This window comes from Triturus cristatus, chromosome 6, assembly GCF_964204655.1.
Source record: "Triturus cristatus chromosome 6, aTriCri1.1, whole genome shotgun sequence".
NCBI lineage: Eukaryota > Metazoa > Chordata > Amphibia > Caudata > Salamandridae > Triturus > Triturus cristatus.
The window spans coordinates 180,791,711-180,818,771 of NC_140589.1; the positions used below are offsets into that span (position 1 = coordinate 180,791,711).

Consider the following 27,061-nt stretch of genomic DNA (forward strand, 5'->3'; position numbering starts at 1 on the left):
TCTAAGGCCACTTCTTCCCGAACTTATGCTCGAGAGGATCGACGCTGATTGAGAGGACGGCGATTCGGGAGACTTTACTGAGAGACCTGTCCTGACCCAAATCACGACATTTAGCTAGAATAAGTAACTATGGGAATAATGATTTTGCTGTTGATTGACTTTCATTTGAACTGATTTAGATAAAATAACCCATTGTTTGAATCAGTGTCGGGTGATTATTTCTGTGTCATTTATTTGGTTTCCAAATGTGTTCTTATGGTTTAAATCATGACTCAAGACTGATCAATTAGGTCGCATTGACCTCAGTTGAGATGCAAATTGTTTAGGATTTCTCTCGTATATTCAGTGTGGATAGAGTAATAGAATGAATGTTAGTGTGGTGGGCCCTAGCGTATGATGAGTATATGTGCGTGTGACTGTGGAATTACTCTGTCCGTGGAAGTAGGGAGAATTTATATGCTCCGATCTGCAGCATTATCACCTGCTGAGAAGTGTAGAGGGGAGAAATAACTCATTAAGGCAACTAACAACTATAAAGCAACATTACTCTGAAGAATCACAGACTCCGAATTCCAAGTTAGTGGGCTTATACAAAGCCAAAAATAACTGTACTTACAGACACCTCAAGACGAGGTTGTAAAAGTACATGGGACCTAATACAAATCCAAACCTACGGACGAGATTGAAACGCTGGAGCATGAAAAAAATTACAGATTCCAGAACCAGGACGCAGGCAATGATTGCCCCCACGTCAAGATCAGTCTTCATTTGGGGTTGTTATGTGAAAAGCATTAGTCTGTCCCTACACTACTACTACCGTGACGTCCCTACTTAGCATTCCCCACATTGTAATGGTCAACTAGCCGTAGCTACAGAGCTCATTCTAAGATGCTCCCTCCCTCTCCATCGATCTCCTCACATCTTCTCCTGACTCAAGCCCCGGGGCACTGTCCCTAATTCAAAACACAAAACATAGAACCCGCCCACAGCTCGCATCTTGATCACCCCATCCCGCTGGGCACTTCTCATAGATGATTTTCCAATTACTTTCGATACTCCCAGCTCCTGGCTCGATGACCTTGATTCCTGGGCCTCCTTCAGCGAGAAAGAACACTGTCTCCAAATTATCAGTCAAAAGTATCCTCTCCTCTCCAAGCCTAACTCCTAAAACAAAAGGCGTTATTCTAACAAAGACGACTTTCTCCACCTGCAACAGAAACGGGAGAACTGAACAAATCCAACATACACATGAAAATCAGCTTTTCTCATTACGAAAGCAGTCAGGGAGAATACACTTCAGGCCTACAGAAATCGGCCAACATAAGAGTGAAGCACATAGGCCCTTTGAATTACACATAAATGAACATTTTACTTAAGCATTTCTCAACCATCATGTTACATAAGCACATCAAACATGCAAATCATTTTGGGCAGCCTGTACAATCCTACACATTAAAGCTTGGTTAACGACATCTATGTGCAAACTTTAACATGGTGCACGTTTAAATCAATGCATTACATTGTAGTGAGCAAACTTCATTAATCAATTGCTGACAAATGCTAAGGGCTACATTCTTCAGAACGCAACTGCTGCACTAGTTTGTTTACATGGCACGTAATAATTCTATCTTTACACTTTCACATGTTATTACCAAATATATTCTAATAGCCAGATGTTCACACAACAAAAGAATAAATGTAGGTGCAGACTATACGTGATTATGATGAACCCCTACAAATAAAAGAGCACCATCGCGCTCCATCAAAGGTTATCTTGTGGTAGGCAAAACTGAGTTGACCAAACTTGATTTTAACGGGTTGTTTTTTAGTCTTTTGCAGAATTTGAGATCTATTGAGCAATGTAATTCGATGGGTCTGGTGGCTCAGTGGACTAATGCATCCACTGCAGGGGCCTGTGTTTGACCTCATGGTCACAGGTTCAAATCCTGGGGGTCTACTCATCCATCTGAGGTCGATTAAATGAGTACCATTGAGTTGGGTAACAATAAACCTCTGTTATTCAGTGCCAAGAGACCCTGATGGGGTAAACATGTGCTTTACAAATACACATGTTATGTTAATGGGTAGTGAGTTCCAAACAGAGTGGACTGCTAGGGAGAAAGACTACATGGTGGCTTGATATGATGTGAATTTGGTAGTCTCAAAACTAAGGGACTCATTTATGGGGTTTTGGCGTAGAGCAGCGCAGCAAGTGACCTTGCTGTCCTGCCCTACATTAAAATGGAAGGGCAGGAATGCACTGTATTTATCCAATATGGTGCATTCCTGTCCATTTCCCCTGCACTGGCACTATTTCAGCAGCCTAGCGCCAAGGCAGGCACCCTTGCACCATGGTGCAAGGGTGCCTGTGTTGTTGGCAGGATTGTTTTTGGGTAGGAAGCGGCAACTTCCTGCACAAAAACAATCCTGGGAGGCAGAATACAGCACACATAGAAAAAGGAAAAAACAAAAAGAAATAAAGTTATTTCTCCTTGTTGCACCTCGCCTGGGGAGGCATAAGCTATTGGCGTATACGTGGCTTTACATGGTTTTGTAAATCTTGGGAAGAGTAAAAATCCAAGGGTGCTTCGTGGGAACACCCACCGCAACACCCTCCCTAGTGCAAAGTAAGGCAACGCAGCGATTTGGGATGCCTTGCCCTACTCCATATCAATGCAGCCATTCAAAGCCATGCAAAGTGGCTTTGCATGACCTCCTAAATATGATTTTGTAGTTTGTGTCACTGGAGCATCACATAAAGTGACGCTCTGGTGGCGCAAGGGGCTCATAAATATGCCCCTCAGTGTCAGATTCCACTTTTTGTTGAAATTCTTCTGGCCTAGTGATTTGGACAAATCACTGCTTTTGGTAAACCCTTTCGGCAACATGGTAGTCAAAGTTGACCTCAGGCTCACCATCGTGGCTCAAATTTCACGCTTGGTACCACTCTCCTCTTTCCACCTGAAGAATTTGGTAAAGATTTTCATTTCCTCAAAGTGGAAGGAAATGACTGAGTAGGTTTCATCACTGAATCATTTTTTGATATACAAATTCTGACTACCTTGGTTTACCTGATTAGTTTCTAAAATGTAAACACACAGTGGTTGTCCTGATTTACTTATTAGAAAAAATTGTTCATTCATACACGGAACCAGGGGCAATAATCGTATGCCTCTGTGACTGTCCTGTGTCATTCCTTCACAACAAGTAGTCCAAAGATCACACAAGCACAATAATAGAACAATGTGCTTTTCAATAGTTTACATAACCATATATCAATTGAGGCATGAAAGTAATGAATATTATTTGGATATTATTATATATAATACGTGACTGGACAGTGCATGTGATGAGGGAAAGAGTGAAAAACGTCCTCAAAAACTATGCTGAATTCTGCACGTTTTTGGCTGTTTTTAATTAATATAGCCTATCCTCAGTTAAGGCTCTTAATGAAATTTTAGACAATCCAATAAACAAAATTGTTTAAAACCCTGAATGATCCAGCACACTTAATTGCAATTATTCACAAATGCAGTACAATTCATAAATGAGTATTTCAATCATTAATATTCTTTGGCCACACAATTTCAATATGACATTGATTCAGCAGGTGTGTTTTGATCCCTTTATTCGTGACTTCTTCTTCACAATAGATAAAACCATAGCCAACGGGTTTCGTCCTGTCGAACTTCTTCAGGGCTACAAACAATATACATATATACAAATTATATTTACAGAATTTAAAATTATGTACATCCTTAAAACATTTTTCCATTTTCTTCATGTAAATGTAGCCAGTAAAGTTAATTTAGTCTAAACTGTTGATCACATCTAGTTTTATGTACATTTTTTCATTAAAAAATAAATGTGCGAATTCACACATGAAAACGTGCCACATATTAATTCATTATGAACATTAATTCAGTAATTTTTCCTGCTGAAAAAAAGACATAATACTAAGGAACACTATACGAAGTATTCATTACACTGCTAACATGCATAGTGTAGTGTAATGCTCCAGGTGGGGTGGAGCACACAAGAAGTATAAGTCTATTAAAAAAACCTTTAAATGCCATTTTATAAATTTTAGTATGTCACCCAAAAAGATAACCCCTAACTGAACCTGTATTTATACTAATCTTACCGATATAGAAAATGTTTGGCCTCCTGTCTTGAAAGCTGTGTGTGTTGTTCTACTTCTTCTTTTATGATGAACAGATGGACGACTTGTCTTTTGACAGAATAAATGCCTATCATAGGTTACTAAAAGGGAGGGATGCTTTTGAACAATTATAAGTATATACTAATATTTTAAAAAACTGAAATGTTCCTACCTTTATTTAAAAAGAGGTAATCCCAATGTTGTTTTTTTTAAGATTGGTGGAGAAACCATCTGTAGAAACCATCAGGTATTTGGGACCTTATACTTGGAAGTAATGCTTCATTCAGTATTACCCCAATAGTGAATCTATTCAAAACAAGAGTTCCAGAAAAAAAACTTAATTTGATAGAATGTCTTGTGTATAAATACATTAATTTAAATGTATTTCCGATTTTGAGGGAAATGGCTTGTTTTTATTTTGATAAGGTATTATCCCTCTTCTATCCAGTTTTAAGAATGGCAGCCCTCGGTTCACACCATCCCCATTAATTTATTATGGATCCTATTGATTGAACAGAATTTATGGTAAAAAGAGCACCAATATACTACGGTGCCCATTCTTCCAAACAGCATTTTGTATTTGTAGAAAGTGCAGCGTTAATATTTTTATTAAACAATATACTTGTAAAATGATGATGACAACCTCATTGTTACTGTCTAGAGGACAGGGTCTGGTAACCGCACACCGTGGCAAATTCTAATCTTCCTGCCCCCAAGATATACAATATTATTATACCCCGCGATCACCTCAAATTGCAGCGTCAAAGTCCCTTTATTCATTAAAAAAAGGCCTCCCGTTTAGTATATAACTTACTTCAGATCTTCTGTGGCTCGCGCGTCGGCGTGGAGTCAGTGGTGTGTGCAACTCATGCTGTTCCGAGGCTCCATTTAAATAGTCCGCTAATTGATATCACCTGTTGGTTGTCAAAAAAAGTGTTCGCTTGCATTGCGTTTTCATGGCCGCCATCTTAACTTGGCCAATTAGTTCCTTTCACGCTTACAGAATTAATACTATTGCTCCTGACCTACTCTATAATTTGGTTGTGCTAAAAATATATGCAGAGGAAATCTAGTTTTTATGGAACACGTTTGTTTTTACTATTAAGTTTTGCCATAATCATCTCGATCTGAATGAAAGTCCCTCCTTTTTGGTAACAATTCGGGTCCATGGGATTAAGCGGCATCCTTCAAGTCAGTTTGGGTGCCATCTTGGACATCCAAAGACACCATTATAGAGCTGACATTATCTTACAACTAGATAAGTGCAGTCCCATTTGCCTCAATACCCTAGAAAAATATTTTTGAAAATAACTTGTTTGTCGATGTTTTGGTCCCTAAAGGTGCTCATTTTGTTGGTGTCTTGGTCAGGGGAGATAATTACACAATGCCCTCTATCTCAAATTAATCAGGGATTGCAAGTCTTAGATTGTAATAGTTAGCAACAACAATATGTAATGGATTGCTTTGTATTTCAACTGAAACCAGGTTCCCAAGGACTAATGGTTTGCCCCTTTTTAGAGCTACTTTACCAGACAGCGCAAGATCTAGTGTCAGCTTACCAAGATCTTACAATGGGCTGAAAACCCGCTCCCTTCTTACCATTGGTTGGCTTTATTGCCACTCTCATTTGCTTGCTTTTTACTCGCTGGCTTGGATTGCCCAACTTGTGTTAGTCCCTTTGATGGAACGTAGCCTACTTACTTGTTCCCCTCCACTTCTCACTTTCAGGGAAATTATTTTTTCTTTTTGCTTAAACGCTCCCCAAAAGTGCATGTGGTTTCCAGCTGCCTTCAGCGGGTGCTTTTCTTTCTTCCCACTCCTTGTTGTTCTCTGTCTGCTTTACTCTCCTGTGTGCTGCTCTCTCTTGTTTCTTTTTGCTTAAGCACTCCACAAGTGCATGTGTTTTACAGCTATCTTTCTTGTGTGCATCTCTCCTGCTTCCTGCTCCTGTTGCGCCCTCATGTGTGTGCTTCTGTCCCCAGCACTGCTCTCACTTATCCATGTGCTCCTCTTCCCACCCAGCTCTCTGTGCTGCTCTCTCTAGCCTATGTACTTCTGTGGTGGTCTCTCCCTCTTTCACTCTCCCTCCTTCAGGTGCTACTTTTCCCCTCCTTCCCTCCACTCTTTCTTCCCATATGCAAACATCTGTGGTCCTTTTTAGGTCAAGCCTAGACAGTGCATGCGCTGTCTGGAAGACCTCTTGTAGTAGAAAAAAACCTGAAAAGGACTTCTTCACCTGCTTCTTTCTTATTGGTTTAATGCATTGTCGCTCCTCTTTGCTGCCTCCTTAATGGTTAAACGGAGCCATACCTCACGTCCGTTTAAGGAAGGGCAGCACCGACCAACTACAGTTACTCTCCGCCTGCATTGTTCACCTGTTCCTCAGAAGTACTCTTTTTCCTGTTTTTGGTGTGCCACGATCATGACGCCCTTTACGGATCATCATGCGCATAAGTTTAATAAGCACGTTATGCTATGCTATGTGCTCATTTTAGTCTGCACGTGTTGGGGCATACAATCTCACTCCATGTCGTCACAGCACTATGTCCCCAAGCATGGGCTTTCTATGTACTAAGGGTGCATTCTGGGAGTCGTAGTTTTCATCTGCTTCCATTGAACCAATCAAACAAGCATGCAGGATGGCAACCATGTGTAGAGAGGCAGAGCCCGGGGTGCGAGATCGTGACACTGAGAGGGACTCATGGCATACCGTACCCCCACACAGGTTATACAGTGTAGTATTAGGTTACCAGTAGCTTACCGCAGACGTGTTGTTATGTTCTGCTGTGCAGGCGACGGTCTCTTTTTCGTGGTTATTTAAACTGTTTGCATATTGAAATTAGGACTCTGTCACAGTTTCAAACTGAGCTGTCAATACCACGTGTGTTAAGAGTTGCACATTTGAAGCAGAGCCGAGGCTGCCAACTTTCAGTGTGCACTGTGTGTCAGACAATGCTATCGAGTCGTTAACTACCGGGCGTTAACAGCAAAAAGCAGCACTTCAACCTGTATCTGCAGCTGCTCTTGCGCGTGTTGATTCCCCTCTAGCACTCTCAGCGAAGCACAGGGCGCCCAGAAGCTCTTTCCGCTTACAGTGAGAACACAGCGCTGTATGCCAATACTTCATGCGGCGATTAGCATATTACACGTACGGAACGGATTGCACAATGTGGCAAATGCTGTTCTATTGAAATGTGCACTCCGTGGTTAAAAGGACCCTTCCCATCCTTCGGCGCCTCCGTCCGTCCACATATTCCTGTCTGTCTCCCTATCTTATGGTATATTCATCTGTCGGTCTATCGATCTGCCTGGCTATCAATGTACCTGCCTGTCGGTCTCTGCCTTTCTGTCGGTCGGATTACTTATCTAGGTATTATCTCATACCCGCTCTCTCTGCACCAAATATTAGATCAACATTGCAACAGCAACTTGACAAAAAATACGGTCGAACGATTTGGCAGCTTTAAATCCCCGATGCCAAAGTTCGCCATCATCAACACTTTGACAGAGGGGAGCCTGTAAACCGTGCGTTATTGAGTTGTTAACGACCGATTGCACTGGTGGATGTCACAGCTGCACAGCAGGGTACCCGTCACTGCTTCTTGACATGCACAGTGTGGGGTGTGAGGGCTGCTCCTCTGAGTTTGTACATGGAAGGGACAGTTACCAAGAAGGTGAAGAGGTGACTGGGACCGGGACGGAAATGCAATCTGCGGGTTGATTGTCTGCTGATGGGAGTCCAGACAGACACGCCCGTGGAAAGCATTCGGAAATCAGTACTTGCTACTAACATTTCGTATACTGTACTTTCAATTCGTACTTGCCATTACCTCGGGCCGTCCCATTAGGGTACGGATATACCCTCTTCCCCAACAATAAAATACAGTAAAACAACCGTGGATCGCTCCAGAAATAATGCTGACGGTGCACATAGGCCAATTGTGTGCGTTATTGTTTTCTCTGAACCTAAATAAAATGTCTCAGAGGCTTACCCAAAGCCCTGGATATCCACTGCCTCTCATATACAAGAGTTTGAGCTATTAGCATTGTAAGTGACAAGGCCTTTTATTTTTGTGTTAATAATAAAAACAGATAAATAAAAGACATTGCCATTTACAATGCCATTAGCCTAAACTTTTGCAAATGTGAGACCTATTGCATTGTGAATGCTTGTTTTTAAACTTGATGCTTTCATGCTAAAAAAATTAGAAGGCATAATGCCTGCCTCATTCCACTGGTGCATGCATGGGTTCTGATACATGCACACGTCAGTGGAATGACGGGGACAGCAATCGCTCCTTTTTAGGTCGCAGCCCACCAGACAGCGCACCACTGCACGGTACGCCATTGTACCCCGTCATTGCACTCCACTCCAACCTATTCTACTCTGCATCACTGCACTCCAAGTCACTGCCCTCTCCTCTGCACTCTACACCAATGCACTCTATGACACTCTACTATACACCACTGCACTCTACGACAGCATACTCTGCTACACTGCACTCTCTGCCACTCTACTTCATACCACTCTACTCTACACCACTCCACTCTATGCCACTGAACTGTATGCCATTGCTCCACTCTACACCACTGCAGGCAGTCTACGCCAATCCACTCTAAGCCACTCTAATCTAATCGGCACCACTGCACTGTACGACTCTCTAAACTATAGCACTGCAGTCTACGAACTTCACTCTACTCTGAAATAATCTACTCAATGCCACTACAGTCTATGGCACTCTATTCCACTCTGTGCCACTCCACTCTATGCCACTCTACACTACACAACTCTATTCTACACCGCTGCACTCTACACTACTTCATTTTACACCAATATGCACACTTTACTCAAAACCAATACACTGTACACCACTGCACTCTAAGCTAATCTACTCTGCACCATTGCCAATATACTCTGCTGTATCCCACTCTACGCCACTCTACTCTATATTAATGCACTCTACGTCACTTTACTCTGCACCACTGCAGTCTACACCAATACACTCTACGACACTCTACTCTGCAGCTTTGCACTCTCTGCTACTGAACTCTATCCCATTCCACTCCATGCCACTTTACTCTATGCCACTGCACTCTACTCTGCACCACTCTATTCCACTCTACTGCAGTCTACACCAATGCACTGTATGCCACTACACTCTACGCCACTCTAATCTACTCTAATCTACTGTGCACCACTGCACTCTGACACTGCACTCTACGCTACTTCCCTCTACTCCTCTCTACTCTTCATTGCACCACTCTACTGAATGCCAGTGCACCCTACCCCACTCTGCTATGCAGCACTTCACTGTTTGCCCCTTCACTCTATGCCTTTCTACTCTACTCTGCACCACTCTATTCTGTACTACTGCACTCTACCCCACTCTACTATGCACCACTGCACTCTTTGCCATCACACTCTACACCACTCCAGTCTAGGCCACTCCATGCTGCACCAATCAACTATGTGCCACTACTTTATAGCACTCCACTCTTCCTTGCACCACTCCACTTTTCTCTGCAGTGTACGTTATGCCACATCACTCTAGACCACTTTACTCCACTCTATTATAATCCACTCTACGACACTCCACTCCACTCTACTCCACCCTATGCCACTCCACTCTAAGGCACTCTACTCCACTCCATGCCATTCTACAACACTACTCCACTCTATGACACTCTAAGCAACTCCACTCTATGCCACTCCACTCTGACACTCTATGCAACTCCGTTCCATGACACCCTATGCCACTCCACTCCACTCAAAGCCACTCAATTCTAAAACACTATACTCCACTCAATGCCATTCCACTCTGTGACAAGGTACTCCGCTCTACACCACTCCACTCTACAACACTCTACTTCACTCAACGCAACACACGCTACGCCACTTCACTCTTCTCTACACCACTCCACGACACTCTATTCCACTCCACTCTAAGACACTCTACCTAACTCTAACACTGTACTCCATTCTACATCACTCAACTCTATGCCCTTCCACTCTACGGCACTGTACTCCCTCCACAACACTCCACAACACTGAATGGTACTCCACGGCACTCCTCTTCATTCCTCTCAATGCCACTAAACTTTACTGTATGCACTCCACGCCATTCTACGCCACTCCATAACAATCCACTTTAGGACACTCCACGCCACTCTCCTTTACCCCACTAACTTTTAGCCATGTTGAACAGCAGCCACTCTGGTGTACAACACTGCTAAAACATATTGGCAAAGCCTATAGCTTTTGCATAGATGCGTCCTATTGGTTTCGCCAATGCTTGTTTCATTTTGAGAATGCTACATTATGCCTCAACACTGTACAGCACCATCAAAAGCAAATGGCAAACCCAATAGATCCGAAGGCGAGGCCTTTTTCTTTGTTTGTTACAAATGGTTATTAACTGAAGCATATAACCAAAGCATGTTCACAAGGTTATTAACTGAAACATATTCACACTTTTCAGAACTAGACAGCCTGATTAGTGACAGGAGCCGGTTGATTCTGTCAGGCTTGTGCTCTTTTGGTCGTCCTTCATTGGCTCCTGGTTAAGAAGCGCATTGCTTTTAAGGTACTTTGTACATCCATCAAGCCTTGTATTCGAAATCACATTTCTCCTAATTTACCTAGCAGGCTGTTGTACATTTCCTCCCTTGGACGCCATTTTCAAATTGTCACGCACTTGCTTGGAGCAGCACAGGTTCAATATCCATGGGGCTACTCTGTATAATCAGCTGCCCTTTCAACTTTTCTTAACTTGTAAATTGGGTTGCTTAATAAAAGACCTAAAACATGCCTCTTTCTTAATATACTTTAAATAAAGAAAAAAAACTGGATTGCTATTGCTCTCACCCTGGTGCAAAAGATTAATAGCACACACTGAATAAGTAAATATTAGGACAGCATAACCAAACACACATAGTTAATTAGGGCTACAAAATAGGAAACACCTTCATTATCAGCTTAGTTTTCGGAACTCCTTTCAGAACAGGCTTGTAATAGAAGCAACTGTATTCAAGTGAAAGCAGGTTTTTCAGTCAATGCACACAGGTACTGAAAACCTACTATGTAGTCCTCAGACTCCAACAGAGTTCATACCCTAAGGCTTAAAAATGCAGAAAGGTGTTTATTTTTATAGAGCAGATGGAATTTCTCAAAGTGGTGATGTGGTCAGAAATTTACTTGGTGTTGTGGTCAGAGGTTTACTTGGTGTTGTGGTCAGAGGTTTACAAGGTGTTGTGGTCAGAAGTTTACTTAGTGTTGTGGTCAGCAGTTTACTTGGTGTTGTGGTCAGAAGTTCACTTGGTGTTGTGGTCAGAGGTTTACAAGGTGTTGTGGTCAGAAGTTTACTTAGTGTTGTGGTCAGCAGTTTACTTGGTGTTGTGGTCAGAAGTTTACTTAGGGCTTGATTTAGAAGTCGACGGAGGCAAATACTCCGTAACAAACGTGACGGCTATCCCGTCTGCTGTATTACGATTACATTCTATCCTATAGTGATCGTAATGCGGCTAACGAGACATCCCTCACGTTTGTGACAGAGTATTCCATCCGCCGACTTCTAAATCAGGCCCTAAAATCTTGGTGGGTTTTAGTATTTAGGTTCACATTGGTTCTTGGTTTTGTTTGTTGTGACAAGGATATGACCTGTAATATTCCATTTCAGCAACTATGCTCATACATGTAGCAGGTTTTGTGTGATTGTTTTCATCTGTAGGACTTAATGGTGCATGGCTTAGTCATGTTGTTGGTTATAGTGGGTTAATGGTTACCAGCTTCGTATCAGTTGAGCTCATGGTGGTCAGACTCAGACCTGTGCCTGGTTATGTGTGGGATTGAGTGATGCGACTCATGGATGTACTTGGTTTTTTGTAGGTGGACTTTTTAGACATGGACTTGGTTACTGCTTGGTGGGTCAATGATGACACGGATTGGCTTTGTCAAGTTAGCCTTATTATGACCAGGCTCAGCTATGAGCTTAATTATGCGTTGGGCTTGGAGATCAGATTCAGAGTAGTATTTGGTCCGGATTTTCATCCCCATATTTTGACATTTGATTGCTTCTCTGTAGATGTGGATAATATGGCTCACATATGTCAGTTCCCTCATTATTTCTCTTTTTCTCTGAATTCAATTCAGTTCAATTAAGTAATGATTTATTTGACTAAGTAGGTTTTCAAATGTTGCCAAAGTTTTACAGGTCTATCTTTGTTGCAGTGTAGTTCACATATAGTTATTTTGGCGGTGACTCAGTTCCACTAATATTCTTATGCCTTTTCTACAGTTTCTGGTTCTTCTCAAAGGAGGATCTGGACATCCTCTTCTTTCTTCAGCTCTGTGAAATTAGCAGTCCTGTAGGGAAATATAGTAGTCTCTTCTATCCTCTACTGTACTTCTATCTGGGGTAGTGTATGGGAAAATGCATCATTTCCCTATGAGATCTCATTGGAGAAATGGTTAGCTTACTTCTGCTTCCAGGCCTTGTTGTGGTGATCTTTTCTTTAAGTTAGATATTCTACTAAGGGGTTGGTTTTGTTTAGTAGTGTGCAGCAATTGATAACAAATTGTGCAGCTTTCTTTTGAGAGTAGATCCAGTTCATGTTTCTGAGATTTTACTGTGCATTACTTTCTATAGAATTCTCCTTCTACTTTTAACTTTGATTATCTACAGGCGCTGCTGGAATTTCGCATTTATGTTTCTTTATATCAATAAGTAATGGGTATCTTTCTAATTCTGCTTGGCAGGCATTGTTAGGGGTATTCTTTGGTCTTTCAATACTTTTTCTTGGGTTGGATTGCCATTTGGTATGATCGCTGCATCGGGTGAGGTTGTATACATCAGCCATTTAGGACTATCGGTTTGATAACTGTGCCAAATAGTTTCATCCAATGTTTCTGTGGAAGAATCATGCTTTGGGATTCGGCTTTTAGCAGTGATTGCTTGCATGGACTTCTCTTACGTGACTCTCATGGCTTGCCTGAAGTTTTCCAGATCTGTTCAATTTTATCACCTTATGTTAACTGTTGCCTACTTTTGGTTTGCTCTCATTTCAATTTTTGTTTTCTTCATTTTAAGCTGAAATGTCACAGTAGTTGTTTAATATGTTTGGTCTTTGTGAAACACTGTAACATTCTATTGGAAACAGGAGGATCAAATTATCTGTTTTAGAAAAAGCATGTTATCTTTGTGTCTTCTAGCCGTCCACAGTGCGTTGATCCTTTTAAACAGCACCGCTAGATTTGTTCATGTACAGGTTAAATAGAATTGGACCAAGGCATCGTCCCTGAATTGCTCTTATTTAAACGGTCTAATTTCAAATTAATATATTTTACGCTGCGTCTTGTTTCTGAGTACATTGGTTTGATTATGTTTTATACTTTTTCATCTACACCAATATTTTTATGGGTTTTAGCAATAATCCAGTGTGCCAGATTGCATCAACTGCAACAAACAATACATTGGTGATAGGCATGCTTGAATGAATCTCTTTCACTAGTAATCGAGTGGTCCTAGATTCCAATCCGCCATGTTTTAACCACTGTGTCACTGTAAACAGTGACCAGACATATGCAAATAAGTCATAGTTCTGCTCTTATAGAAAGAGTCCAGCCAATACTGCTAGGCCAGGTCCCCATCAGATGTGATGGACTGTTCCTATTGGAGCAGGAAGAAGACTGATTTGCATATAGCTAGTCTCCGTCTGGAGTGGCACAGTCGGAGTAAGCAGTGGACTAGCAGCCTTCCCTCCGTGACTTTGCTCTTTTGTACAGATTGTATCAATCATCTTTGTGGACACTCATTTACCGCACAAATAGTCTTTTTTCCTGTATTGTGTCATATTTGGGAATAATGGCATGTAGCATATGTTTGCTGTCATGTATCATGTTATTGGCAGAAAGCCTATTTGGACCCTGTGCTTTTAATATATGGCTGAATTATTCTATATGAAATGTCTCAAAAATATTTTTCCCAGGTTGCTGCTTGTGTACATGCTTCTGTAGTTAATGGATGGGCCGACCTGATCTTCCATTCTAGGTAACATGTCCTTCTGGCCTTGGTTTGGGAAGTTGTCTTGGACTTAAGTATCATGTTAACATTACCAATTGTGGTTTGGGGGCTCTTCTGTTTGAACATTTCATAGCTGCAGTGCTGGAATTTTGAAAAAATGCACTCCGGGAACCCATAAATTGGGGGTCAAGGTGTGGCACTGGAAAGGAGGAGCATCCACGGGGGGGGGGGGGGGGGGGAGGGAAGGGGCTTGAAAAACTCTCACAGTCAAATTCTATATTTATTTATTTTGAAATCTGCTGCAAAATTGACAACACAGACATGTGAAAGCAGATATATTAAAAATTATTTAAATGCTCCCAAAACATCTGCATTTTAAAATATATAACAGGGTTAAGACGTCTTCTGCAGCAATCATTGCGTGTTCAACAATATTTAAGGGATAATAATAGAGACAAGATAACTCTAGTGGTTAACACAGATCCGGGAGAGTTCTGTGCTTTGTCGAGCCAGGTTTGACTAATAAGGTAACATAAAAGGTAAATGTGCCTGCTGCAAAGCACCTCATGTAGCATGCAGATCACAGGTTTGTTTTTTACTTAGGTAGGTGTGTGGGCTACTGCTTTTGACACTGAGATCATTTTGTTACTTCCAGTTCCTAAGTTGCAAGCCTACTGATATAGCCCAGTGCTCTGTTTACCAGCATCATGGAGCTGCCTGCAAACTCTAAGCCATTATGTTAGATCTTTGCTATTTTGTTCTCAATCTGTTGTTATTCTAAGATTGCAAGGAAGGGTTCTTTTGGGAAGTAATAAAGTCTTCTTAGTGCACACAAACCCGGCATTAGGCTTTATATGTTGACTTTGTTTTTCCCAACCACTCACTCGTACCATGTAAGGTCTACAAGTATGGATACTATGGTATTCCTACACCTTATATGTTATAACACTCATTATCTTTTGTAACATTTCCTGTATACTGACTTACACGTGTATGATTTATTGTGCCTCTGTGTGTGATGTAAAGCGCTCTCAAACCCTACACTGGGATGAGTAGCGGTAGCGCTATAAAATAGTTAAATTAAACAAATAGGTGCCATTTACATCAATGTTTGAGTAATCACTCACACAGACAACTACATCTTGTATTCCTGTGGTGCGAGCACATCCCTTACATTGGGAGTGTACTTAAAGTTAAAAACCTTGCCTTCAAATCATGGTTTCTCTTAAGTTCTCGTGAAGTTAATTTGCTGTGTGGATTTGTGTTCTTACATTGCTTTGATGTCTAGATGTTAGGCTCCAGATAGCTCCCATTCAGTATTACATTCAAACAAAAGGAGAGCTGACAGCCCTTTGAATCATGCCTTTGTTTTGGGCCCAGCTGGAAGTGTAAATAAGAAAGCCCCGTCAATGCCTGCATGTTGCTGCTTCGAACAGGGTGTAGACAACGTGCAGGTGCTGCTGAATTCTATCCTGGTGTCGGAAAATGACAACAGGACAAATTCGGCATGTTTCCCTGGATCTGCCGGATCCCGCCAGAAATAGCTGCCAGACTCGTGATCCGGCTTGATCCCCCACTTTCCAGCACTGATTAACTGTATTGGCTGGTCTGGTTGCTTGGTTTCATTGTATGCTGTTCAGATACTCGTACAGCTCGGCTACTGTCAGTGTAGTATCCAGGAGTTATGGAAGTTTTTAACTGTGATTTCCAGGTTAGGTAGCATTTTGACTGTTTTCATCTGGACTGGTGTCCAGAAACAGCTGTAGTGACACTCTTCTGTCAGGCGAAAGGAGACAGTCCTTTTCTGGGTACATTAAGGTCATTTACTAGCACTGCTTGTTTAGTCAGTGGTTGTACTGGTTGTTTAAGTAGCTGTACCAAAGAGTCTGCAATTGTATAAGTGTGGAATAGTGTTTCTTCTGGAATCCGAAATTGTCCTGTCAATCTATTACTCCGCGGTCTTTGTGTGTTATAGTTTTGTACGTTTCTTGTGCACAATAGTGGTATGCTACTCTACGTTATATGCGTTTCGTAAAACAAGTTGTCAGCTGCTATTAGAATATGCCCTTTTCTCATGTATTATACTTTGCAAGCTAACGAGCACTCCATTTGTGAACACACATCTCCCCTGTAACTGGCAGCTTCTGTGCTGTACCCCCAAGCAGAGCTTCTTGCAATCTTTGGAACACTTTTGGTTTCCTGGTTTGATCACTAATAATGGGGGCAGCTAAAATTTTCAGGAAAGGAGGAACTATTTTATTTTTGAAACCTTAAATACAATTTTTTACAATTTTAATGAAGGAGAAACGAGATGGAAGATGAATGGTGGAGGTGGGACAAACTCCAATATCACCAATACCCACAAGAGAGAAGGCAAGATGTTCACGCATAAAGTTCAAGGTAATTGCTCCTTAATATCCTGTTCCCAATACGTGAAATATTTTTCACCAAGGAAACTTCAGAGCTCGTTATTCTCGTCTGCCCACCCACTGACAGACGTGATTCAGCAGCCAATGAGCAGCGTTCTGCTAGGCAATCCCAAGTCACTGTGCAGTCTTTCAGAACCAACAAACAACTAGAATTGTCCTCACCAGCTCCAGTACCAGCCTTTAAATTCCGGACAGGCAGATGCCCTGTTATGTTTCACTAGAGGGCAAACAGCTGCACAAAAAACAGGGGGGAGGGTGTATTCTCCCTTAGTACTGAACCAATGAAAGGGTTGTACACCTAGGCTAATTAGTGCAATAAAAAAACTCCATATATCATGAGGGTAAATGGCAAATAGCCAACGGATAAGCAATGTCAGCTGATCAATATGTGAATGAATCTGATAATAGCCAATAGTTGGGTGGCTGGGTGATTCCCACTCTCCTTATACATTTTATGAACATTTCTAAGACAGCTAAATCTGTCTTCACCAGACTAAAAATGGGGAATTGGTATTAAATCAGGTTAGTGGAAGACTCTGTTACGTGGTGTTGGATAACGTTATATGGGACCATTGTGCAAGAATAGGTGACTGTGCAGTTAGATTACAGCAACGTCCTCTGCTTTGGGGCAACTAAGGGGAGACTGCAGAAATTGCAGAGGGTTAAAAATGCGGCGGCGCGCCTATTGTTAAATTTACCTAGACGTACACCTGCAGATCCCGCTCGTGCCACCTTTTATTGGCTGCCACTCAGTGAGAGAACTTCATTTAAGCCATGGGCTTCTGTCTTAGAATTTGTAATGGCAGGGTCCTGCATTATTTGGCCTCACTGGTGAAATGCCATCATACGAGGCGCAGTCTTAGGTCATCGGATACCAATAAGACTGTGGTTCCTCGGGTGAAAAAAGTCAGAATGGGCGGCTGCTCTTTTGGTTTCCTAGCGGCAAAGAAATGGAATTCGCTGCCTTTCCAGCAGAGGATGTAACCATCGGAAAAAGTATTTTGTAAGATGCATAAAACATGGCTTTACCAATCTGCTCTGAAACAAGGTCATGTTGGGTAAGATAGGGTGGTGGAGTTCTCAGGCTTCTTGACTATTAGTAGGTGAGGATTTTTGGGTTGCAGGCTTCTGAGCTTTTTCCTAGCACCGGAGACGCCTTTAGGCGTAACCAGGCACTTTATAATTCAGATTATTATTATTGTCTCAGCTTTCACTTGATTAAATGGATCATAAAGAAGTTCTACAACAGAATTAGGACAACGTCATATAGTATGTCAAAGAGTTAGATAGCTGATATATATATATATATTTCCCATAAGTGGAAACTAACTCGAAGGTTACAGCTACTTTGTCCAGTGCCGTAGCCAGTGTGTCTTGTGTGAAGAAGGAAATTGTCCCTTTGGTTGCTGTTTTAATTACAAAATCAAACAAAAAGCATTCAGAGGGCCTCTTGGGCCGCTGGGCAGTTGCGTAGCTAGGGGTGTGTGGTCCGCCACAGGCAGTACGAGTTTCGGGAGCGGCGCCCCCCCCCCGCTATCACCTGCTATCTTGGGGCGACAACAGCCCCCCGCTCCTCAATGCATTTGCCGCGAGGGGGCAGCAAAAGAAGAAACTACTCACCAGCACCCCCCACCCATTCTATACTGCAGCTGCCACTGGCGGCAAATGCAGACGCCACCACGGAAGCCCATGGGGCTAGCTACCCCACTGCCTCTGAGCCCCAGTGCCACTGCACCAGCTGAACCACTGAAAGCTACACTCCTAACCATGTCCTGATTTCCAGAGGGTTTGAAGTTTGTATAAAGAAAATTGTATTCAGATCTTTGATTTCCTCTCTTTCTTTTACCAGTCACTATTTGAGCTATACACCTGCACACACATAAACAGACACCTGTGCACACACACAAATATAAAGAACGTTTAGCTGCAAATACAACAAAATCACAACAATCTTTTTATTAATGTAAATCAGATCATCACTGGACAAGAACCAATTTCTACCCATTACCATAACAGTTTGTTTCTAACAGAACAGAAAAAAAATCAGAAGTGACTATCTAAGGTCAAGCGTGTTCCACCCATTCACAGAGGTATAGTTTCACAGATAAATAACCCCAAGTACTTGCTCGCCATATTTACAATTTCCCATTAAATTAAGCATAAATAAATATATACAAACTTAAACATTGTTTGCCCGCCCGCATTTTGAAATTAAACTGACATTAAATCATGTCTGCTACATTAAGAAAATGGATGTTCTTGGAAGAGTTTGGCATAAAAATAAAGATGGCGGCCATACAGGTCTTCAAGGGAATGGAATCCATGTAAAAAACATTTTATCAAACAGATATTGGCACAGGTAAGGAAAGTGATTCTCTAAGTTTTTTGGACTCCAGGTAGGTTTGCATTATGTTTTTCAAGGTTACTTTTTGATTTTTGATTGTATTCATTTGCAGCAAGTCACTTTATTAAAAGTGAAAATGAAGCCTAGCATTAGCCTACAGCAGCCTTCTGAGAATAAAAGCAGCAATAAACATGAACATCGGCTGATCATCTATTCTTATAGGTAAAGGAGTTTCGTTAAATAGCATAACTTCAAAACCGCACAAATAAGGAAAGTATAAACCCATAAAAAATTAAGGAGTGGCTTAACAGCCTTGATACTGAAGTGCATTACTTTACAGACCGCTGTGCACAAGCAATCAGGATAAACACCATGACACATAGTGCAAAACAGCCAATGGATGAAGTGGGCTGACCCACTGCTGGGGCGGGGCAGTGGAGGAGCAGGGTAGGGGTAGTAAACTCCGGCTTCGGGCCAAATGAAGTATATTAAATAAATAAAACGAGTTACATCAGCGTTGCAGTGTGCGCAATGTAATTCATTTTATTTATTTATTTAGTAAACTCCATTCTGCTGTAAGCCGAAGTTTACTACCCCCCACCGTTTCCCTCCCCCGCCCCACCACCGGCAGCACTCCCACGAGGAGCCACTACTGTGCTGGATGCTGTGATGGGTCTGAGCAAAATGTGAATGATATATCAACAGACCAATGGACGAAGGCGGCTGACCGAAAGCCCCTTTATTTATGTGTGTATGCATATATTTTTATTATAGTTTTTGGGAAACCATTGGACTGGCAAAACAGCTAATGCTGTTTGTAGGCTAAAAACGACCTCATCTTTCTGCACCCTAAGTGACAATAATAGAAGACACCATCATATCAGTAAAATAAAAGGTGATGCAACAGGTCACCGCTAACTGGCCTGTTTTAAACTATGCAATAAAAGAACTTTGTGTCTTCTGATGGGATCATATTTGAATTTGGATACAATTGAAACCAGAGGTTCCCCCTTTAAAGCTCTTCTGTAGTTGACAAGGGATAGACTGTCTTTATTGTGGTGTGATCATGGGACTGATTCACAGACATCTTTTGAAAAGTTGAAAATGCACTCGTATATTTCCCAATATACCCTCGCGACAGATAGTGTGCTTCACAAATACACATAACATGTTTTGAACTACATACCAGGCATTTATAAGACTTAACAAATATCATTAAAATGTAAAAAAGCCATAGATTGTGTGAATATTCCTACTGAATCATACTTAATTATGTGGAAGGTCCTTTAGCAGGGAACACATTTTCCTCTATGGAGAAACCACTTCCTCTATGTGGACATTAAACATGGGGGAGATCGGTTCCCTTTCCCATCATGGAAAGCCCACTTTGCCCTCCTATTTTCAGGAGTAATATTGATCCAGGTGGCGTCAGAGCAGGGAACATAGTGGAGAACTTTTGTGAATACCCACAAAGGTCTAACCTTGGGGGCGCTTATGAGCGCTTGCCTGGTCGTGCACCACTTTTCGCCCCCTATGAATATCTGTTGTCCCTTTTTACCTTTTTTGTTTCTCTTCACTAAGACAGGTGAAAAAGTCCATCCAAAAAGTGCACTTTTGCGCAGAATAAAAATGTTATCCTGAAAATCCACACACCCTGAGAAGGTGAATCAGGATTTAGATTTTGCGAACAGAGGACCACTTTTTGTGCACGCAAGTACTAATTTGGTACCAGGTCTAGAGACCAGTTCCACGTAGAAACTGCAGGAATAACATCCAGCCAGTAGACAAGGCATGTACGTTAATAGTATGATGTTTTCAATAGAGCTTTGGGAGGGATATTTCCGAACTGTGCCGCACTAGTTCAATTTTGAAAGAATAAATGTGTCTGTGACTCTTTCCATTTCATAACTGGTGCGAGGAATGCATCTTTGTGTCCTTTCTCATATCCTAAGTGGTTTACTTTTTGCTACTTATTAGTGTCTAGCGCCACGAGGTTGCCACCATGTCCATGCTGCACTTTAGATATTCCCTTAAACTGAAAGTGAAACCGAATCATAGCCGTTACTGACCTGCCTGTCCACTGCTATGATGGCCTTGTGTGGGGGATGGAAATTACTGTTGACACCACAGCTGGGCTCCTTGTGCGTATCTTTGTTACTCTGTGGTTATGGCCGTACAGCTTGTTCCATTAACAATAAGCGCCCTTTAACAAACAGAGACAGACGGTCCCATACTGAAGTGGGGAAAGGTCCTAGAGAATCGCAAGATGAGCGTAGTAGTGCAGTAAACCACATGGGGGAGATTTACTATTTTACAGAACAACCTAGCAACCAAAGTTTCTATGCTGCGTTGCCCCAAGAGTAGAAAGCAGGGCTGTGCCCTATCTTCGAAGTAATTGTGCTGCTGCCCGCTTCCCTAGCACTGTCGCTCTTTCAGGCTGCCTAGCTCCGCAAACAAACATACCTTATTGCAAAAGTGTGTAAGAGATGTCAACCGCAGAGTTTGTACTGAAAGGTCACCAATGCAATACAAAATTCTATGCTTAGACATACTTTGAAACTTTTCCTACGTGTATATGTGCTGTATGGTGCAGCACACACACCTTGTGAAAAGTTAGAAGAAATAAAAACATTTCTCTTTAGAAGCACCTGGCTTGAGGAGTTTTTTTTTCTGTGAAGGAATCTGCCATTGTTTATAAATAGGGATTTGGGTCAAGAGCCATGGGTGGTGGCATGGGATCACCCACGTACCACCCATGGTATGCCCCCCTGATACTAAGTAACAAACCAATACAAAGTGATATTTGAATTACATTTTGGGACGCTTTCCAGTGCAAAAATGTTTTGCAAGGACATTTAAAAAAATATCAAGACTTTGCACCAGCTGAAATCCCTTTTTTGTGACTGAACCAGCGCAAATCCTTGATAAATCTATCCCAGTGTGTGAATGATCAAGGCATTGAGACAATCACCCATTATCCGACTGGAAGAGCACTCCCTTCACGTAGGGCTAGGGAACACTAGTATTTCCAAGATGTCATTTGAGGGACACACTACAAGCACTGAACTTGTGACTGAACAATTCCGCACTGCCGAGTGGGCATTTCTTCCCCCAGGATTTGTACTGACCTGCAAGTGACATTTGCACAGACAGATCAGTGCAGAAACAACATATATACCAACTGAAAATGACATTTCGTATTGTCCAGAGTGTAAATGCTACTACAAAATTGACCTGTCACTACTGTGATACTGCTGACTCACTGGTACAATGTGTGCAATCCAGACCCTAGTCCACTAGTTAAGGCAAAGAACCGCAACTAAGCAGGGAGTTGGAGTTTAAAGGAAAGGATTAATGTTCTGTGAGCTAAACGTTCACCGGATACACAGTGATCAATTAATTGGGAAATACCAACAACTGTTCTTGTAGCATCTAGAAAAAGCAAAAATGTGGTGCTGATCAATACGTAGCAAGTTACTGTTATTATTTTTCTCCAGAGGTAGTGTGAAAAAGATATTTAAAAGTTTTCTGGTGGGCTAAAAGTATTTCAAATGAAAGGAAAAGGAATTCAATGCACTTTTGCCAGTGAAACCCTTTACATTTCTTTTGTGCTATCACTCACACTGTTGGATAATACGTACAATCAACTGGTGTTAACTGAGGAGAGGGATTTTATGTCCAATCGCATATTCTCTTACTAACACATTAAGCTAAAATACTGGCCAAATATATGACCCTCTCCCTTTAGAGGACAGTGGCTGAAGTTGACTTTGGGGCGTGGCCTAAAGAACTGTTGCCTCGAGCCAGAGGATGGACAAATGGATCCTAGAACAACTCCACGCTTGCCCCGGAGAGACAGCAGCACATTTTCACAAGTAGCATGTGATTATAGCACACCCATATTTTTCCCTGACCAATCATCAATGACCAGACAGATCACGCAAAGCTCAACATTAATATCATCTTCCAGTGTCCCAGTAGTTAGGCTCTTGTGTGAGAATGAATTCACTATCTTCACACACTAGCTTAGGAAATGCAAACCATTGTCATCTGTATGACACAACCTGGTATTCCATTAATCACAATTTGAAATGTCCTTTAAGTAAGAAGTATGCACCTTCCTTTAGAGGCCCCATACACTATAACCCAATTTATTCGTGAAGATTGGTAACATGTTCAAGAATCTCAAAAAGCGAGGCGGGCAAACCGTTTAAAATAGTAGAAAAGCAAAACGACTGCCGCATTCCCACAGTGGAACACAGCTATAGAAAGTTTTTTTTTTTTTGCAGTTTTTAAAATTGTCAGACCACACAACATTGTAACAAATTAAATATCTCGGGTAATGGACACGATGATGGAAATATAAAAACTCCCAAATGAAGTTGAAAAGTCTTCCACGTGATTGCCACTGGGTTCTCGGCCGTGTTCTCCGCGAACAGACGAGACATCCCTTTGCCAAAAGCAAGCCTCTGCCTGCCTTCTTCAGTAAGTGCCTGGAGCTGTAAACACTGCTTCTGGGGACCAGTGGAGAGTGCTGCTGATCAGTAGAAATCAAGAGAGGACTACAAATGCACCAGCCACAGTTCCAAGTAGGAGAAAAGCTGCTCAAGGAAAGAGGTTGAAAAATCTTCATAACATGTATTTTTAGGGACTGTTTAAATGTGCAGGTGTGTATGTATAAATATATATACACATAACCACATACAGATACATATTAGATATATATGCATGTGTGTGTGTGTGTATAAATATATATATTCACATTTATAAACGTTTAAATATGTGCATACAATATGCACAAATGTACTGTAGAAATGTGTTATAAATATGTGTATGATGATTCATACGCACATATAGATTTATACATATTTATATTTTCAATGTATAAATACATACACCAGCACTCACACCCGTAGATGTTGTATTCATACTGCAAAATATAAAACAAGGGATGGCCGTACTGTTCCTCCAGCTCTTCCTGTGTGATTTCATTTTTGTATTTGTGTGTTTACTCCATTCCAAAATAGGTCAAAGAGAAGGAAAATCCTGGACAAAGACTCCAAGAGTTCTTCTGTTGCAAGACATTTGCTCCCTGGTGCACCCTGGGTCCGTTTTTTGTGGCGTAAATTTCCTTCTTATATTTTTTGTATTAAATGTTCTAATATAAGTTTTCCAAAGCCGGTCCAAATATGTTAAAGCTAAAATGGCAGCGTGCAGGGCGCGCTTTCACTTCCGGTGCTTCTCCTCCTTGTCTCCGTTTTTACTCCCTTCCCCGGAAGTGTGCCTGTTGCTGGAATTGCTGTTCAAGAACATCTTGTCCATGCCCTTGAGCGCCTCTGTAAGGTAGTTCTGGAGGGCCGTGAACGCGGCGCAGATGGCCGGCGCCCCAAACCCGTGCGTGATGAGGCTGAAGTGCGTCAGGCAGCTCTGGATTCCCGGGTCCAGAATGGGGGTGGGCCTGCTGTTACCGATGGGCGTCCGGTCCTGGGCCAGCAGATCGGTGAACTCTTTGCAAAGCTGCCTGCAGAAAATCACAAAAGAGAAGAACGCTCATAACCACGGAATATAGTTCAATGCTTCTGCTACATTGTGCATTCCTGTACCTTTATATTTGCGTGGATGCACAAAATGTTCGAGATGTATTTGTAATGTACTTTTCACTTTGGCCCAGAAACAAAGAGGGAGGCATTCCTGGAGACAACATGGTAATGCTGGGGCTGCTGAATCCGTGGCATCGGGACACCTTGATCGCACTACTAGTTTTTGAAAATCAACGTCATCAAGTGGTTGTGCCAGTGCTGTTGGTTCAATGGAAACAGACTAAGACTACAAAACCCATAATGCATTAGGCTGGAACTGGAAAGGTGCTGTGCCGATGACAGTAAGGTGGCCACACTAATAGAGGAACCTCTTCCGGGGCTTACTGTCATGTTCTGTATGGCGCTCATACGGAGCCTCTATCGTTTATTTCAGTTTCTGAAAGTTTATAACTCCTTGCTGTGACATCACAACAGTTGATAACTAAACTGGTTGTGACATCATAGAGGTCAGGGGATGGCGCTCTCGGAGAGCCAATAAGCACTGCGCTGCCGGTCTGCTTTGACAGAAAGCACGGCTGCAGGAGGGGAAAGGAAAGCAGGGAAGGTGGTGGGTTTAGTTAACCCCTTGCATGCCCGCCCCTTTCCCCGCCCAGTGCCGCGCCTTGCATTAGCGGGCGGAGTTCATGACGAGCTGGACTCGTCATGGGCACAGCGCCACCACAGCCCATGACGAGTCCAGCTCGTCATGGGCACTGAAGGGGTTAAGGACAGCTGGGGTAATATTTATTTTTCACATTTTTGTCAGGGAGCAGATGGCATGTTCTGTGTCGCTTTCCCATTATCCTCTGCGCCTGCGCAGTGGCTGAAGGCAGAGGCAGACGACTGAGGTCCACACACAAGATAAAATTACAGATGGGTAAAGATGTATAAGGCTGATGTTTTTCACCTCGGGGGTTCCGAGTGACATCACAGACAACTTGAGCTTCACACTTGTTGTCTATTTGAGTTCACTCAGAATCCCTCGGTGAAAAACATCTCCGTAATTCACTGTTCCCTCCATCGATAATTCTATATGCTATGTGTGGCTCTTACTGAGAGCCGCTGCTGTGAATGTCAGATTCTAAATCTGATCATTCACTGCTGGGTGGGTTACAGATCTCATAACTCACTGCTGCCGGGTCATAAAGGAATTCCAGGTTGCTCAGGCTGGCCTCTGAGGGCCTGGCAGAGCAGCACTGGAATGAGGGGAGCAGGAGAGGAAAGGGAAGGCACAGAGAGTGGCAGTGTGGGTGGCAGAAGGCCAGCTATTTATTTTATTAATTTGTGATAGGAATGGGAGGCCATGTTATGTATGGCTCCCCCAATACTCCTCTGCCCCTACATAGAAGCTGAAAGCAGGGGCAGATAATTTGGGGGAGGAAATACATAACATAAAATTATAGATGGGTAAAAGTGAATTACGGGGATGTTGTTCACCACAGGCTTCTGAGTGACATCACAGACCACCCGACCTTCACTCTTGTTGTCTATTTCATGTCACTCAGAACCCCTCGGTGAAAAATATCCCCGTAGTTCACGGTTACCAATCTATAATTCTTTACAACTATCATCCCCCAGTTATGTCAAGTACTGCAAAAACTGCATTCAAGTTGCATCCTCACTCCTGGAACGCTGTTCCTCTGGAATCCTAGCCATCTTAAAGCCCTGAACACGCGATAGGTCCAGTTGGAGAACCATAAACGGTTTCAGATGGCTCTGGTTGTATACTTTTTTTTATTTTTAATTAATGAGTTGATATGGAGAAAGTTCCAAAAATGCTATTTACGGAGATGTACATGTGTGTGTGTATGTACACGCTTACAGTATTTTATCATGAAAAATATTTTCTATTTATACTGCTGGTCATATGCCGTTCATCGACGGGGACCCTACAGGAAATTCGTCAATTGGACTTTACACCAGATTCATATTTCATATTTCTCCTACCATTAACTTATAGATTTATACAGCTGAAACACTAGGATGTGCAAATCTTAAAGAACCCTTAATTTTCCCAAGTCATTTAAGGATACAGTCTGGGATCGTTTGACTTCCGGAAACAGTGCTGTGCATAACAACAAGGCACTCTTTGGAGACAGAACATAAGAAGTGTTAGGCGAAAAACAATACTGAGTGTTTTGGGATTCAGAAATAAATGGTGAAAGGCACTCCCTACTCCCTCATCTCCACTTAAAAGAAAGTCTTTTTAAAATTACACAATAGTTCAATAAACAAAAAATCCATGACCACAGTTAGATCTTTTTCTAGATTGCATATCATTTGCTTACTTGTTATTGTATTTCTCCTGCTTACACATGCTTGTCAATTATTATATGCATTATTTGTCAGATAATCAGGAAATCCAAGCTACTCACTCTAAGTGAGAGGCATAGTTTAAGATACTCTAGGGACAAAGAACAATGTATGTATATGTGTGAGTGTGTGAGAGTGTGGGTGTGAGTGTGTGTGTGTGTGTGTGTGTGATTGATTAGTTGCACATGCACATTTCTTGAAGTAAACCAGAATGT

At 42.0% G+C, this 27,061-nt stretch overlaps 1 protein-coding gene across 5 annotated transcripts in view; it reads right to left on the bottom strand.

Moving 5' to 3' along the window:
* Window positions 1-1,351: 1,351 nt before the first annotated feature.
* The window catches only part of TFAP2B (transcription factor AP-2 beta), a 130,895-nt gene continuing 105,185 nt past the window's right edge, over window positions 1,352-27,061 (bottom strand). For 4 of the 5 annotated variants that reach the window (XM_085610453.1, XM_085610450.1, XM_085610454.1 and 1 more), the window contains one exon: window positions 23,091-24,475. In XM_085610453.1, the coding sequence (XP_085466579.1) occupies window positions 24,181-24,475 (295 nt within the window). In that variant the 3' untranslated portion in view covers window positions 23,091-24,180. Of the gene's footprint in view, window positions 3,700-23,090; window positions 24,476-27,061 lie in introns of those variants that run through there. The other variant, XM_085610455.1, reaches the window with a different exon arrangement.